This window comes from Montipora capricornis, chromosome 10 (assembly GCF_036669925.1).
Source record: "Montipora capricornis isolate CH-2021 chromosome 10, ASM3666992v2, whole genome shotgun sequence".
Taxonomy (NCBI): Eukaryota; Metazoa; Cnidaria; class Anthozoa; order Scleractinia; family Acroporidae; genus Montipora; species Montipora capricornis.
The window spans coordinates 15,781,043-15,798,625 of record NC_090892.1 but is presented as its reverse complement, the minus strand read 5'-3'; the positions used below and the strand labels follow the sequence as shown (position 1 = coordinate 15,798,625).

Here is a 17,583-nt window from a genome sequence, read left to right as displayed (position 1 = left end):
CAAAACGCGAGTTTAAAAGTCTGAAAGCCCAAAACTCCCGTGCTGCATATTAATTCTGTGGCGTACACACGCATTGCATTTTTAAACTAGCGAGCCTTTGACGTGATTTTTTCCTCGATCTAGCTCTCTCAAGAGCTTTAAGTTAGTAATGACGGACCATTAAATAGGAAAGTTCCAGTTAAAATAAACAGGTGTCTTTTTGAAATCAAGGCTTAAAACTTTGGTCGCTTAGTGTTTAGTTAACATAGTTTCGATATCTAAAGAAAATATAATAATTGATTTTTTGGTCATAGGGCCACTTTAACATTTTGCCTCTTTAACAAAATCATTTTTCCAAAAGGAGTAACCATGCAAGAAATTGAGTTCAAAAGCTAAAAGAACTCGGTACACCAAGCGACCTCCTCAATTTTAGACCAGAACGTTAGCTATAAAAGCTGAAAATCATTGGGAAGGCGGTAATGCGTTTTTGGTAAAATTTAGAGAACTGCACAAAGATTAGGTAAAGATAAACGTTAAATAAACGTACATAAACGTTACTTAAACTCGAATTGAAGAGTAGTTTACCAAAGCTAGTGTCTTATCTTATCAGGTATATCACCCCAATTTTGTACAGATCCCAGATTATGTATAGTACTTTTTCAATAGCAGATTAATTGGAGGATAGATTATAACACCATACCCCTACGCTAACAGGACATATTTTCTAAACAAAGCTTCCCCGTTGCACAATCCACTTTGTCTAGTTTTAACTTGCTATCTTTAATTGAAATTTGCCTTATTCTATAATACTATGGTCACGTGTTAAAATCACAGCTGAAAACTGCGAATATTTGACTTTTCTTTTTCTTTTTGAAAATTTTCGAGAGACCCTTCGGCTTTTTTTTTTAGGAAAGGAACCGTCCAATCGAGCTTTTTAAAACATCCAAAAAATTGATATCCTTACCTGAACAATCCAATTTACATGGGGTAAATCGAGTCCTCTGGCAGCGACATCCTACAAGGAAACAACCAAGATTAATCTTATCTAAGGTCCGGTTCAAACGTTGAGCTTTTCATGTGCCGAACCTGATGCAAATGAACGAAAACAATAAACTTTTCTCATTTGCATTAGATTCGACACATGAAAAGTTCGACGTTTGAACCGGGCCTTATAAGAAGTGAACACAGCAAAATCCTGCCTAAATCAAGAGAAAAAGGGAAAAAAAAACATTTTCTTCCCTTGTTTCTTGGACAAATATGAAACTGACAATATGAAGATCACATTTGTGGAGGGCAACTGTTAAAAGGAAGGTCAAGGTGGAGGTTTCAATTATCAAGGTCAGACGCGAATCCCCAAAGAGAGACAAGGGCCTGGAACTCCAAAGTGTTGGCTATGCAAGACTTTGGTCACATCACATGACCGTTCTTCGGTCGTGGGACTGCTGCTAAGTAACCACTCGCTATCAGACTGATGAACACTTGGTGAGCGATTCAGACAAAATATTTCGATTGTGTGCTTTCATGCCTTCGGTGCGAATTTCCTTTGAGCGTCGAATAAACATTTTTGTTATGAACATATTCGTTGATAATAAAGGAGCACTAACCGTGCAAAGCAAAATTCCATTTTTGGCTTGGCTGAAATTCTTGAATACAGCCGTCCTCTCCTGTTGCGACATGTTTCCATGAAGCTTAAATAACGCCAGCTGCGATTCTGCAAAAAGGGAATAACAACAATGACAATCCAGTTTCATGACGTAGTGACGCGCGGGCACAGTCCGACCATGATCCTCCGAGTAGCCCCGAACAGGAGCCACACGTACGACCTTCCGATAGCCAAGTTCGGGCGCACTACCACTGCGCTACGGGATACTGGTCGGAGCTGGGCTCAGATAAATTACAGGGGCAATTACAGTACATGTGATGGCAATCCAAGATAGTGTGCCAAGTACATAATAGCCCATTTCCGAGTTGCTGCATGCCTCAGTTTCAAAGCGAATCCTGGTGCACAACCATTCAAATGGAAATGAGTTGCGTATTCTTATGCAAATCAAACTCATTTCCCTTACAATAGTTGAGCACCAAGACTCACTTCGAAACCGAGACAAACAGCAACTCGGAAATGGCCCATTGCTCGGAGCAAAATTATTCCTACGAAACAACTAACCTGAAAAAGACAGAATGCACTCTTTGAAAAGATCGCAGTGGAAATCCACAGAATCTCGACTGGACAAGAACACTATCATCTTGGCAGCTGATGTTTCCTACAAAAAAGAAATTGGTGAGAAAACGTCTGAATTAGTTGGTAATGGCGATATCGTCCTTCGTTTGTCTGTATAACAGGCGGTGTTGCCACTCAGGATCTCTCTGTTTCTTCCTTTGGAATAGAGGGACAAAAAGGGAGAGATGCAAGCAACTATGATGTTTCAGTGAGGATGTTTTGTGGTAATAAAATTTGAATATTGCAATTTCTTTCAATCAGTGATCTCAATATAGTTACCTTGGCCTTGTTCTTCCAAAGCAAAAATGCTGCCAAAGTGACCAGACGCAGTTTGCTTGGAACCACGACAAAGAACTGTTTCAACTGTTGAGGAGTTGAGTAACTCTCTTCATTTGAAACCTAAAAAAACATCAAAACGAAAAGACTTAGTATGCTCTCATTTCTCTCAAGACCATCGAACTGCTAGTGATACAATCCACATTTGGAGGCAAGGATGTTGTTGTAGTGGGAATACATCGGTAGCTCAAAGTGACGGGAACCGGATACTTTTTGACACTTGAGGTGCATGCAATCAGATGATCTCTGTCCCTGGTGTCCCCACAAAAGCTACTTTTTGTTGTCATAGGAGACCTACACCTTAACAGGCCACGACAAGATCTAAAGGAGGGGAAGGTTCTTTGTGATCTGGTGCCAGTTGTTCAAAAGATGGATAACGCTATCAGCCGGATAAATCACTATCCAGTGGATAAACACTTGCAAAACCAATTGAGCTATACAAAGGATAGCAATTTATCCGGCGGATAGCGCTATCGATCGTTTGAACTACTGGGACCTGGAAAAAATAGTATACGGGAGATACGACACAGGCGAGTGAGGTTATGGATGCGAAGATTGACGACGCCATAACTTATTATATATTTATATACATTACTTATACAGAAATTCCAGTTCAGCATAGCTGGTTTAAATGTAGATCTGTACAAAATGATATGAATAAGTAATACAAAATATAAATGAAAGCAAAAAATCATTCGAAGAGTTCATGACGGTGAAAAATTAACTAAGATGATTTAGATGTTTCTTGACTCTCAGTTTAAAACTAGTGAGAGAAAGATCATGGCGTACGTTACGAGGAAGAGTGTTCCAGGCTTTTGCGGCATTGTACTTAAAAGATGTTTGAAATTTAGTAGTCTTGGCGAGAGGAAGGCGGATAAGGTCTTTGTTCCTAGTGTCGTAGTTATGGATCTGCTCCGAGGAGTGGAAGTCGTCTAGTAGATATGCTGGAGCCAAGCCATTGATATACTTATAGACCTGTATGCACTTTTGGTGTTCTCTGCGGCATTGTAGGGATGGCCACTTCAATGTTTGCTGTATATCGGTATCCGTAGCCTTGCGACCCGCAATTATTCCCGCAGCTCGCTTGAGAAGACAGTGAAGGTAGTTCATGTTTCCCTGACTGCAACCATCCCACACAACGCAACAGTAATCGAATAACGGTAGAACCATAGCATTAAACAGAGTAATGCAAGCTTCTTTTGGGATGACTTTTCGGGCTCTACGTAGCATTCCAAGGCGGAACGAGATTTTATTTCCGATATGTTCGATGTGTTCGTTCCATGTTAGGCATGGATCCAGAATCACGCCCAGATATTTAAATATGTATACCCTTTCAAGATCTTTGTCATTAACACTAACTATGAATGACTGGACTGAGCTCAGTTTTTGGTGGGTTCTCATAAGCATTACTTTGGTCTTCCAGTGATTTAACATGAGATAGTTTTGGTTCAACCATCCGACAACGTGGTCGAGGTCTTGGGACAGAGCAGCCTCAATAGCTTGCACAGAACTGCTTTCAAAAAACAACGGGGTGTCGTCAGCGTAAAGATGGACTTTACAGTACTTTGTTACTGACGGTAGACCCCTGGGGCACACCATATAATATGGGTTCAGCGTCAGATTGAATGCCATTAATGTTAACACTTTGGGTTCTATTAGTAAGATACGCATTGAACCAATTCACTGAAGACCTAATTAGGCCAACATCTGCCAATTTCGTAAGTAGGAATTCGTGGTCGAGAGTATCAAAAGCCTTAGATAGGCCCAGAAATGCCAGGCCTGTAAGTTTTCCTTTGTCGATGTTGTGCAGAATAGTGTTTGTAATATCGATTAGGCTGGTAGCAGTAGAATGTAGTGGACGGAAACTGGATTGATAAGAAGATAGGAGCTTGTGCTTTAGTAAGAAATTATACACCATTTCGTGAACTGCCTTTTCTAGAATCTTTGCAAAGACTGGCAGAACTGAGATTGGGCGATAACTGGAGGTATCAGATTTTGAACCAGACTTGAACACTGGAGTTACGATGGCATGTTTCCAGCTTGCGGGAATAGACCCCTCATTTATCGCTCTATTCATAAGTATTGCTAGGGGTGTGGAAAGTGCGTCGGCACCGTCCTTGAGAAGTCTTGCTGGGATATTCTAACTGCCTTTTGTTCGCAGAATAGTTGTGAAATTGGTAATAGTGAGAGGCTGTCCTTAGTTAGTTAGTTAGTTAGTTAGTTAGTTAGTTAGTTAGTTAGCTAGCTAGCTAGCTAGTTAGTTAGTCAGTTAGCTAGTTAGTTAGCTAGTTAGCTAGCTAGCTAGCTAGCTAGCTAACTAGTTAGCTAGCTAGCTAGTTAGTTAGTTAGTTAGTTAGTTAGTTAGTTAGCTAGTTAGCTAGCTAGCTAGCTAGCTAGCTAGCTAGCTAGCTAGCTAGCTAGTTAGCTAGTTAGTTAGTTAGTTAGTTAGTTAGTTAGTTAGTTAGTTAGTTAGTAACGCCTTTATTTAAAGAGGATAAACACGTGACAGTTATAAACTGATAAACTTGTGGCCCACATTCGGATCGCTAATGAGAAACATTTTAAATTTCCAAATCATCTACCAGATTACATAGAGGACGCCAGAATCTCCACGTACACTGATGACCATCAAACATATGTGGTAGGAGAGTCAAGTAAGGTTGTTGAGGAGGAAGCAAGGGACGATGGAAAGAGAATGACAGGGTGGTATCGAGAAAATCTTTCTCGGGTAAATTGTGATAAATATCCGTTGCGCCTTGACAAAACTGCTAAATTGCCAAATTTAACTTATTTCCACTTAGTGTGGTATTTTTCGAGAGCATCCGATCGACGTAAACCACAAATTTTTGCAAGAGACAGCACTACACGTGGTATACAACAACAACAACTCCAAGAAATACGAGAACCTTCTTCAAAAAGCTAAACTGCATACTTTGAACGAGAGGAGATTACAAGATCTACTAAATTTTATGTACAAGGTTACAGAATTATCTTACACCTACATATATAAGGAACTTACTTCAAGTTAATGATGTTAACAGCAGGACATAAAATTTAAGGAATCCGGATTTTAAAATTCCTAGCTTCGATAACTGTAACTTATAGAAAGCACTCAATTAGAATTCAGGGACCGCTTTTATGGTCGAAGTTAACTAAAAATGAGAGGCGCTGAATTTCGTTGGGAGCGTTTACGTAAATGATATGGAGCAAGAAACTGGGAGAAGAGATGCACGGCTGTAGGATATTTTATGCTGTAATTTTAAGAAATGTTCAACTTAACTATACCATATGTGTCCCCAATTAGCTAACCCTAACCCTAACCCTAACATTAATAAAGCGTGTGTATGATTGTATCGTACGAGGGCAATGAAATGCACTCTGTATGAAAAACGTTATGAAGTGTCTCTTACCTTACCTTCAATTCAAAAACTCAACAATAATTCATGAGCATATTTGCCTATAAACGACGCAAATCGATAAGTGTATGAACCTTTCTACCTGGTAGTGTATGATCATTCTGAAATGCTACGTGAAGTTGAGGTACTGTTCAAAAAACTCGCAGTCGTGTATTATCAAGTGTAAAAACTCTCGGCTTCGCCTCGAAGCGAAACATTTCAACTTTGCGTACGTGCACCAAAGCCGGGGGCAAGCATCACAACGCGTTTTTATTGCCCCGGCTTCTTCTCACGAAACCATAAAAGCAAAACTACCATCCACTCATCTCATGGCCGGAATAAAGATGGGCATAGCGCTCTTCCATAGCTGACCTCACAATTTTCTCTGCAATGCAGAAATTCTACAAAGACAGGAAAGCAAACAGGATGTGAAATCATGTCTGGAAATTTCCGAGCCTCTCACTACCTTGGCCGTAGGAGAAAAATATCTTTTCTTACATTTATTGAGGGTCGAGAGATAAATAATATTTGAGGTCAGGTTTGCTTAACATTCTGGAGGTGAAAGATCCTGTGACAAGAAAGAACAAGAGATTAAGAATTCTGAATAACAATCCTCAGTAAGCAGAGTAAGCAGACCTGTAGTTCGCCTTGAACATCAGCAACCAGTTTAGTGCCTTTTTCGTCCAGTGTTACCGTTACGTCAATAAATAGGGGCTCATGAAGGCTGACACCTGCAAGTCTCTGCACTCCTGCAAAACAACTATGCAATTTAAATAACAAAACAAATCTCTATGTAAATTATATTATAAGTCGAAAAAGACAAACGGCCTCATACAGATTAATTCTTAAGGGCAAATCCAGAATTTCTGAAGGGATAGATTGGCTTGATACCAATCACCCACAAAACTGCATGTATAGGCATCGATATTTTTTCCCTGATAAATTAGCATCCGTTACGCTCAAAATGGTCCACTTTATGTAAGAAGATTTGGGACTTAAGCGTCGCAAACACCAGCAACACCGAAAGGCAGTTCGTCGGCAACAACAAGCTTTGTTCGAATCCCATATTTCCAGTTTACTTTGACGGATGTTCTATCTAGCGATGCAACCCAACCCCCTCCACCCTTGATACATTTCTTGACCCTCCGCAGGTCCCTTGTCGTCAAGAGAGAGGCCCTGGTTGCACAACCATGCAAATTCTACTTGGTTTTGGAAATCAAAGGGAAAACGAAGCGTGATGTTGAGAAATTTTCTCAGCCTCCCGAAAAGCAGCAACCAATAATGGTCTTTTTCTCAACGAAAAGAGAGGCGAAGAAAAGCGCCGAGGGTGGAAATTGCAGATTGTGATTGTATGAATAAATCTGATCAGGTTTCCATTCTTGGTAAAAACGAAGATCTGTATGAAACATCGTTGCCGCAAGCGTTTAAAAAAAAAACGCTTAAAGACCTTATTCCTTTCAGCATAGTTTTCTGGTACCTCGTTTGTCTTAAAAATGCCATTGTGTTCAACAATGTCACGGTACCTTCAGTGAGTGTGGCGGAAAGCAATACGGTTTGACACCTAACGCCAGGAAACAGTGCTGTGTTGATGGCAGTGAGAATGGAACATACGTCCTTCTCAAAACCAAGGTCTAGTAGCCTACGAGAAAAATATGATGACAGTCAGCTAAAGCACTTTTTTATGCACAGGACAGTGCATAGAGCATTCAAATGCACCTTCTCGCAACAAAGTGCAACAAACTCATTTCCCAGAATGCAAGCAACGAAAGGCACGCTCAGTTTTTTTCTACAATACGCGAATTGCGATAAAAACAAGCATCCACTAAGTATTCACAACAGGAGAATAACTGCTCCATGTGTCTTATTAAGGAGGAGCGTTATGAGAAGACTTTGCAACGTTTATCGCTTGTATTTCTCGACACATCACATCACATCACATCACTTCGGCATGCATTTTGAAATGTTTTACAAATATGCCCACAGGCCTAACCGGTAGAGTGGCGCCTGTAAAACAACCCCTATAGTCACACGAACCTGTCAGCCTCATCCAGGACTATCCATCGAAGTCTCTTCAACTCCAAACTCTTTGTTTTCTAAAGCAGAAACGAAAGGCTAAATATCAAGAAATTATTGCGGGATCGTCATTCATTTTCAACCTACACTTTCGAATACGGCAACTGAAAAAATCGTTTTCAAGAACTGGATGCCAGTAAGCAACAACTTTAGTCTTAACAGTGTAGCTAGATACTGTTATTGTCATCTGAACATTTCTTCATGGACTTCCTCAATTGTGTCTTCCATAGCTCAGTGGTAGAGCAACCGAACTGGTAATCGGAAGGTCACAAATTTGATCCCTATTTCCTGCTAACAGAAGCATCTTTTCTCTTTGTTTCTTTTCTAAGCTGATGAGGAGAAAAAGAGACCTATGCCTTAAGTTAAAAATCGCTCGGTTAACTCAACTGCCCTCCAAGACTTTGGAGGGTGCTGTTCAAAACGCCCGCTCCTCGCCGTACCTAAGGCGGCCTTGCGCTGTCTTTTAACGACATCGCCCAATATGGTTGCAAGTCAGTATGGCCAATACTCAATGCAGTGAGAGAGTTTCAGGGCAAAGCCTGGTCGTTACCTTCTGCCCGTCAGTCGGGTAAATACAAAAGAAAGCAGGCTCGCTCTGCTAGCAGGAAATGACTCATGATCCCCTTCCGAGAACACTCAGATTTTTTCCAAGTATCCCGAATAACCTCTTTGAGGCCCGAGAGCTTTCTGGGTTGTATTCGGCAATGTCTTACCTCTATATGATCTAAAAGCCTCCCTGGAGTAGCAACAAGAACGTTAACGCCTTTTCTTAATCTACATGCACAAACAAACAAACAAACAAAGGATAAAGGTCTGTGCTTAGTACGAAACAAGAAGCCTGGTCACAGCCGTCTGGGGGCGGAAGGTTGGGACAAGAAAACAACTTACAAAGGAGTAGTAAACGTGTGATTTGTTGTAACTCAACGATTTTCCTCAAAGAGGCGCAGTGTTGTTGCCTGCTTTACCAGGTTCGCCGAGAGTAGCAATTGCAATTCAAGATACATTAGGCGCAATCCCTCGTCTAATCCCTACCTAATTTCTATTCTATCTGTAAAAGGGGGAAGACAAAAATGTGTAGGAAGAATAACATGTCCGGCTGCGTGCAGGCTACACCTGACAGTGATACTTCTAGATTTTACTCTAATGCTGGAAGATTTTGCTCGTCAATGAGGAGCGGTTTAATTTAGGAGTCAATGGATCAACAACCTTTAATCTTTTAACCTTTTTCCCCTTTAACCCTTCCCCACTGAGAGTTTTAACGTATAGATTTCACTTTAACTGACACCAAACGATTTTACTCACTGAGTAGGGGCGCTTTACACTGTAGGCGTGAATGGGTTTTAATTATGCAGTAAATGTGGTTTAATTGAGAGGGTCTCGTAATTCTGAAAGGGTTCCTTCCCAGTAAGTTATTGTATAAGGTAACCTACAGCCTTTGTGTGACTTCCGAGTGAAACGTTCTGCATTACTTCCAACACGCATGACACTACTATGACACTACGAACACAAGTGTCTTTTATACCAGGGTATTGCAAAGTTATTCTTACTGTAGTTGACGCTCCAGCTTGGGTAACTAGAATACATTACCGTGCTTTTTCGGCCTTTCGGTTCGCTCCTCCAGTAACTATTCCTGGTACAACCCATTGAAATGGCTGGCAGGGAGGAAATAAAATAAATTATTTTCACAGAGGTTGTGAGGATTTACGGCCATCTCGCTTGAGGCCATTCTGATCATCTCATCCCACCTAAAAAGTTTATTGTTCTAATGTATCTTCCCAACCCTTCATTTAAGTTTCTTTCTCAATTTCCGAACAGTGTCTCTGACCTCACATAAGCTCATCATTTGACTCATCTCTCCATATTAATACCAACCCTACAGCGCTACAATCTGCAGTGCTGCAGACCGCTACAATACCTCAATAGAGTTCATGCTGTAGACCTAATCTCTAAAATCTCTACTGAAACTTAAGAAACAGGAACAGAGAATAGTCTGTGTTTTAGTTTAGGTTTTATAACCAATATGATTTTGGGCAAAGATGACCAGCTGCCGTTAAAACAACTTGAATGGCAATTTAAGCAGACGCAACCGCCAAAATACACAGAGAGGATTTCTCAACCAGGCTCTGAAATTCTATTCCAGCAAAAAAATCAGCGTTTACACGAGCCATAAGGCATGACCCGTATAAAAACAACATCCTCCATCAGTATCTATTGTCGTAAAAAACGTTTGCGCACTACGATTAAGCCAGCCTCACAACCCATAAGACCACTAGAAGAGTCAAGTATAATTAATTTTCATGTACAGTACCTTGACAAGTTTTTGCAGTACGTCAAAGCTTTGTATAGCCAGCTGCAAAGGAAAAAGTGACATTGATAAACAATAATAATAATAATTATTATTATTATTATTATTATTATTATTATTATTATTATTATTATTATGCAAAGAAATGCTGGCTAATAACAAAGTCAGAGAAAGAAGAACTGGCCAAGGCAATGTTTGATGGTACTGCAATAAATGTCTCGACTGAAGGACACCAACACCTAGGAGCTGTACTTGGATCAAGAAAGCATTTGGAAGATTACGTAGAAGAAAAAGTGGAGGATTGGATAAGTCAAATAGTGAGACTGGCGGAGTTTGCGCAATCACATCCACAAGCTAGTTATGTGGCCTATACTTTTGGCCTAAGGCATCGGTGGACATACTATCTTAGAACACTACCGAATATCGAAGACCTTCTAGAGCCTCTTGAACGCGCGATATCCGATGTACTGATACCTTCAATGGTGGATCACAAGTGTACACAGCTTGAGCGGGATATCCTATCACTTCCAGTGCGTCTTGGAGGCCTCGGATTTACGAATCCCACCCAGAGTGCGAATGCCGAATTCCAAGCGTCTGTTAATGTAACTGCTCCCCTTGCTGAACGGATTATGTCACAGCTACATGAACCGCCTGACGAAGCTGAAGTCACGTCATTACAACAAAAGGCAAAGAAAGAAAAGGAGGAAAGATTACTCAAACGATCGGACGAGTGGAGGAATTCTCTACCCGAGAGAACGAAAAGAGCTGTCAGTTTAGCTAGAGAGAAGGGAGCATCAAATTGGTTAACAGTAATTCCCAATAAGGACTTGGACTTTGACCTGAACAAGAGAGAATTCAAAGATGCTATCCACCTAAGGTATGATTGGGAAATAACGGGCACACCCACCGTTTGTGTGTGTGGAGATCGCTTTAGTGTGGATCACGCCATGATTTGTAAACGCGGCGGCTTTATTATTCAACGTCACAACGAGTTACGCGACCTCGAAGCTGATCTACTTAACCTAGTCTGCAATGATGTAGAAACAGAACCAGTTCTACAAGAAATTACCGGAGAGACTTTAAACAGCGGTGCAAACCTGGCCTGCGACGCCCGCCTCGACATTCATGCACGTGGATTTTGGGAGAAACAAAAGTCGACCTTTTTCGATATAAGAGTATGCCATCCAAACGCTGACTCATACAAAGATCTTACGCCAGAACAAGTGTATCGCCTTCATGAAAACGAGAAGAAAAGAATGTATGAACGACGAGTCCTGGAAGTCGAACAAGCGTCCTTTACGCCATTAGTATTCACCACAACAGGAGGTATGGGACGGGAATGTTTAAGATATCATAGCCGACTCGCAGAACTGATATCCATAAAGAAAGGCGAAGACTATGCAAAGACAATGACGTGGATAAGAGGAAAAGTGTCTTTCTCTATTTTAAGGTCAGCGCTACTCTGCCTCAGAGGCTCCAGATCAAATAGGAGGCGAACCAATAATGTTAAAGACATTGATGTGGACTTTGAACTTGCCAGATCTAATATTAAATGAATTTTCTATTTTTTTATTTATTTATTTATTTATTTATTTATTTGGAAGTTTTAAAACAGTTTTAAACAGAGAAATATCTATATTGCTCGTAAATTTATAGTTCTTACCTTTTGGAGATATTTTAATTTTTGTAAATATTTTTATTTTTTATTATGCAAATAAAATGATTATAAATTATTATTATTATTATTATTATTATTATTATTATTATTATTATTATTATTATTATTAAAAACTGAACTAGGGATATCAAATTTCCAGGATTTTCACTGGGTCGCCCGACACAGGCTATCAGTTCATGTACCTGATGTACTTAATATAGACAAGAAACGCGTTAGCAGCTTTTGGACCGGAATAGACCGAGACAAAAATCAATGCTTTAGTCGACAATACTACCCCCGTGAAAACCATGGAGTTTTTAAACAATAATTACTCTTCTCGGGCTTGTTGGATCTAAAATGATTATAACCAACTCGGCGCTACGCGTCTCGTTGGCTATCTATCACTTCATATCCAGCGCGCCCGCGTAGAATAATTGTTAAATAGACACTTGCAAGAGCAGGTGTAGCAGTCTTGCCAACAACAGCTGTAGTTCAAGTGCTATACTGAAACTTCTGTTCGTGACTAACAGATTTAAGTTCCTTCTCAGTTGTCCATTCTGAGCAACCTGATGATGTAAATTGTGACAACTGCAATGATATTTGAAAGATAGAAGAGATCCTTGGACTTACAGCTGAACAAATTCAGGCAACCTCAAAAGGGTCCTCACCTCAATTTTTCATTGTCCAAACATGTGTGAGGATCACTTGCATCTTTCGTCTATAACCCGTAATTTGTACACACATAGCGGTTTTCAATTGAGTGTCGAAAGTAATTAGCGAATTCCTTTAAAGTTCTCGTGCCACATTTTCAACCAATCAGAACTGAAACCAAAACCAACCGTGGCTCGCGCGTGCACAATTTCCCGCGCTTTGTGTCGGCTACGTGTAATTACTTCGAGTTTTGATTGGTTTACTGGATTGTCTCCGTCCTTGGCCAAAGTAATTACTTTGGTTTTGGTTTTACGACACTCAACTGAAACTCGCTCTATCTTTCCTTCAGTGACATCATTTCAATAATTATTCCGAATGACTTAATTTTTATTTTCACAATATCATTTTTTCTGTTAAATTACATTTAGGTCCTGTAAACCATTTTGGCACTATTATTTCTTTTGAATATTACTCTTGAAAGATTATGTACAGTAGAAGTACATACAACGTACATCGCAACGCTGAAAAAGGTCACAGGAAGATCAAGTGTTCATGAGATATCTTCTTTGATGATGGAGCACAAAGGCTGGAGGAGCCATGTGATCGTCCGCCTTTGGGCGACCAAGCGAGTGAGTGAGTGAGTGAGTGAGTGAGTGAGTAAGAAATACATGTAAACGAATTAACTTCACCTCTCTTGTAGGAACAAGTATCACTGCATACATGCCATCACCTCTCTAAATGAAAAAACAAAACACAAATACATAGATGTGGTTTTACGCAACACATACTCTGGTTTGAGGAGTTATGAATGTACTGTAGCTTAAAAAGTTATAATTCAAAGAAACAACGTTTCAACATTCATGTCTGGGTCTGTCTTCATCAGGAGTGATCCAAAGCTATATCACAAGAGTCCTGTTATAAACATAAATAATCATTATGAAACAACACTGGAGAGGAACAGATCAATAGAGGAGCTCCGCGCGCAGAAGGCGCGCGCGCGGAGCACCATTGGCAAGAAAATATGGTAACCCATCTGTGCGAGTCGTTTTGGTGACCGTGCGTCCGTCCACTCGTCCATGTATGCCAATGTAACCAGTATCACCTGACCATATCGAGGCCATACTCCAGCTGACACTCCAGCTAGTTTACAGCGTACATCTTTGTTATGGTCAATTGACACCTGTCAAAACAAGGCATCTGCTGGCCAGTATCACGTGAACATTTCGCGTGCTCAAGTTTAGAGCTCATCGAGGTCAGCTGTTTTTTGGACCAGCTGACCAGCCACTGCTCTGTTTTGTTTTGTTTTTTTTCGATTGGATCACAGGCTCAAGCCTGGTTAACTACAAAACATTTTTCGCGCCCATTCTGTGGCCCGACGCGGCTACACGGCGATACTACGTCAACTAAAGCTCTTAACGGCCGACGCTTTTCGTGTTCAAGTAGAAAACGGTTTAATTATTTTTTTCCTATATTTTTCGCCGGTTTCAATCCAGGTTTGAAATACATGGCTGAGGTCAGGACCACACTGGTGGCTCCGCAGTTCTTCAAGTCAAGCATCGGATGGATATAAACTTAAAGCTGAATGTTTGTTTTTAGTTTGTTTAGGGCTGCTTTTCGGCATATCTCCAGAAGATTTTTCATTTTGATAAGGTCCCGTTAACGACCAAATGGTCGCACATGCGACTAAATTTTCGGTTGTGCGCCTCAAAAATCATGCGCGATCGCACTCGCGCGCCTTAAAAGCTCAAATACAGCGCGACTGAACTGCCTCTCTGCTTTTCTCACTTGACAATACTTGCATACTGCGAGTGGTAAGTCACGAATCAGAGGTTTTAATCAACAGATATAAAGATATATATAACAAAATCTGACCCTTGACAATAAAGTCACGTTCTTTTCCTGTCATCGGTGTGTGCTTATTTGCCGTCAGTTTTCTCAACGAATCCCTTAACGCCGGTGAAGGTCCATTTTTGCTGTTGATGTTTTATTCCATCCTATACTCTTCTGTTTTGTTAAAACTCCGTTGACAAAAGCAAATCAAAACTACGAATAAAACACATGCTTATTGCGCATGTCAAAGGTTTGGGAAAGTGGAAGGTCAAGAGAGGGTCAACAATATGAGCCTTTTTCTTCAAGGAAAGAAAATTGTTAAAAAAGTAAATTACATCCCAGTTAAGTCATCGCGCTTCTATTGTCTTGTATTCACTAATTTGCACGCGTCCCCCGCGTCCATTCTCGGCTCAATTCCCTCAGCGCAAATAACAACAAAAGGCTATTGGTTAAAGTTGTCAAAACGAATTGGACCCACTACAATAGGCCACTTGTTGATACCTACTTCTTGGTAATGAAATCAAGCAGCAAGGCAGCAAGGTACTCCCCCAGGAGGGGTACTCCCGACACTTAAGGATAGGTTTGTGCCGCCAAGGTTCTCAAACCCCGACTCTGTTCAAGGGTAGAAAATCGAGATTTGGTACCCTTTTTAAGGCCCAAAAGGCCTTGCACGTGCGGAAATACAAGCTACAGACGTCACTTTAAAATCGCTTTGTTAAACTTGAAAACCTGTATTCAGGCGTGTAGTACAGTTTTAATAGACCATATCTTTTTGGTTTTGCGCGTTGGGGTGGATACTGCAATTTAGTCACCCTATCTTAAGGACTGAGCACTTCAAAAACCCTTCTCTATAGACCTCTTTCATATTGGCGGCCAAATAAAATATTCTTTTGTTTTTCTAGTCTCACACCAACCAGCAAATTTCAAAAAAATATTTATTTCGAAAACATAAAAACAACAGAATGTTAAGGTGGTCCCCATTTATGAAAGTGGTCTATCGGGAGGCACATCCACCGAAATGGTTTCTTTTTCAAGAGTCACTGACACACCAACTTATGAATTAAAAAAAAACAGCCTGGGTGGACACCTTGGGCAAGTGTCAGGACACCATCAGCCCTCCTTGACCAGGGATACGGTTTGGGCAGGTAGAGCTCAGTAGCCTTGGTAGGCTGTCTACCTAGGGAGTTACTCACCCAAATTAAAGCAAAGTCTGTCCCAGCGAATTTGGCGAAAGAGACCAAAAGTATTAGTCCAACAGCAACGAAGATGGTTCAGCAACGCACTGTGGAGTGCAAAGGGCACGCCGGAGCACAAAGAAAGGCTTGGCCATCCACTGCAGCTGAGGAACTCCCCAGATGTAACGATGTCTTTGTGCCACTGGATCCTGACTTTCAAGGCCGAGAGTGTGGGATCGTCCCTGTGCAGCGGCTTTTCCACTATAATATCATTCACGCACAGGTTACATTGCACATTTCATCCACTCACCTATACACGATTCATCCGAGTTTTATCTCATCCCTCACCAAGTCGCCTTAAGCCCTGCAGCGATGGTGGAAGCGCGAAGCAACAGGTGGAGGTGACCACTGGCAGTTGTAGCCTTGATCCTGCACGTAGGTGGCCTCGGACTTTGGTCATTCATCCCTATATTCGGGGCAATAGGGGAGTCCGGCAGCATCCTTGGCGACTGAGCAGCCCTATTAAGGACAGCACTGCTCACCCTAGTAAGGGAGGGGCCGAGAAAAGGTGGCCTAAAAATTGCCTGCCCTTTATCAATCTGACCAGATAGCTACGGCTGGCAGATCATCCATGCATGCGGTCGAATCCAAATGAGAAAGAAAAAACTCACTATTGCAACATGGAATGTTCGCACTCTCATGGACAGAGACAACAGCGGAAGACCTCAAAGGAGAACAGCTCTGGTTGCCAAAGAACTATGAAGATACAACATCGACATTGCAGCCTCAATTAATTAACAAAGACTCCATTTGCAGAGGAGGGGTCTCTTACAGAACCAGTTAGTGGCTATACCTTCTTCTGGAAAGGAAAGGCCATGGACGAGGACAGGATCCACGGAGTCGGCCTAGCTATCAAATCCAGTCTCACGAAGCAGCTTCCTACCCTGCCTATTGGCATCAACGAGCGACTGATGAAACTCCGCTTACCCCTTGGCCACAACCGGTACGCAACAATCATCAGTGCATACGCGCTGATGCTTACCAGCCCAGAGGAGATAATCGAGCAATTCTATGCCAACCTCAGTTCTGCACTTGACTCTGTCCCTGCCAATATCAAGCTGATATTGCTTTGGGGACTTCAACGCCCGAGTTGGCCGTGATCACAGTCGCTGGGAAGGAGTGATCAGCAGACATGGCACAGGTAATCTGAACGCCAACAGTTTCCTGCTGCTAAGCAAGTGTACTGAAAACGTCTTGGTAATCACCAACACGGTATTCAGAATGGTAGACAGATACATGACCTCTTGGATGCACCCCAGATCCAAACAATGGCATCTTATCGATTATGTGATCGTCCATCAGCGTGATGTACGGCATGTCCTCATTACCAGAGCTATGCGAGGAGATGAATGCTGGACAGACCATAGGCTCATCCGCTCCACACTAAATCTCATTATTCCCACTTTCTATCGAAAGCGCCCGAAACTGTCCAGAAGATTATTCAACGTCGCCAAACTTCAGCAGCCTCAATATCTTGACAGTTTCTAGTTCAAACTGGATGAAGAACTTGCTGCTGCTGAACTAAGTTCTGACGTCCCAACCCAGAAATGGAACCAGTTCAGCATCTGGGAAATGGAAGAAATGCCAGCTGACTTTCGTGACACAACCATTGTCACCTTATTTAAGAACAAGGGTTCAAGAGCAGACTGTGGGAACCATAGAGGCATATCTCTACTCTCTACTTCCGGGAAAATCCAAGCTCGTATTATGCTGAACAGAGTGATTCCTTCAGTTGCAGAGAAGAATCTACCTGAGTCGCAGTGTGCATTTCGCCGTAACCGCAGCACAACGGACATGATCTGAACAGTCAGAGAGATTCAAGAAAAATGTACTGAGCTGAGCAGAACATGTGCCTCTACGCAGTCTTCATCAACCTGACCAAAGCATTTGAAACGGTCAATAGA

General features: G+C 41.5%; 1 protein-coding gene across 1 annotated transcript in view; it reads right to left on the bottom strand.

Annotated features, from left to right (window-relative positions):
* LOC138020349 (ATP-dependent DNA helicase DDX31-like) overlaps positions 1–17,583 on the bottom strand; it is a 48,158-nt gene that overhangs the window by 8,057 nt on the left and 22,518 nt on the right. The window contains exons 4-14 of the mRNA XM_068867352.1: positions 13,304–13,348; positions 10,310–10,351; positions 9,589–9,653; positions 8,715–8,775; positions 7,963–8,021; positions 7,452–7,567; positions 6,565–6,677; positions 2,477–2,596; positions 2,144–2,240; positions 1,584–1,690; positions 944–994 (exon numbers count right to left, since the gene is read on the bottom strand). Coding sequence (XP_068723453.1) covers positions 944–994; positions 1,584–1,690; positions 2,144–2,240; positions 2,477–2,596; positions 6,565–6,677; positions 7,452–7,567; positions 7,963–8,021; positions 8,715–8,775; positions 9,589–9,653; positions 10,310–10,351; positions 13,304–13,348 — 876 coding nt within the window. The remainder of the gene's footprint in view (positions 1–943; positions 995–1,583; positions 1,691–2,143; positions 2,241–2,476; positions 2,597–6,564; positions 6,678–7,451; positions 7,568–7,962; positions 8,022–8,714; positions 8,776–9,588; positions 9,654–10,309; positions 10,352–13,303; positions 13,349–17,583) is intronic.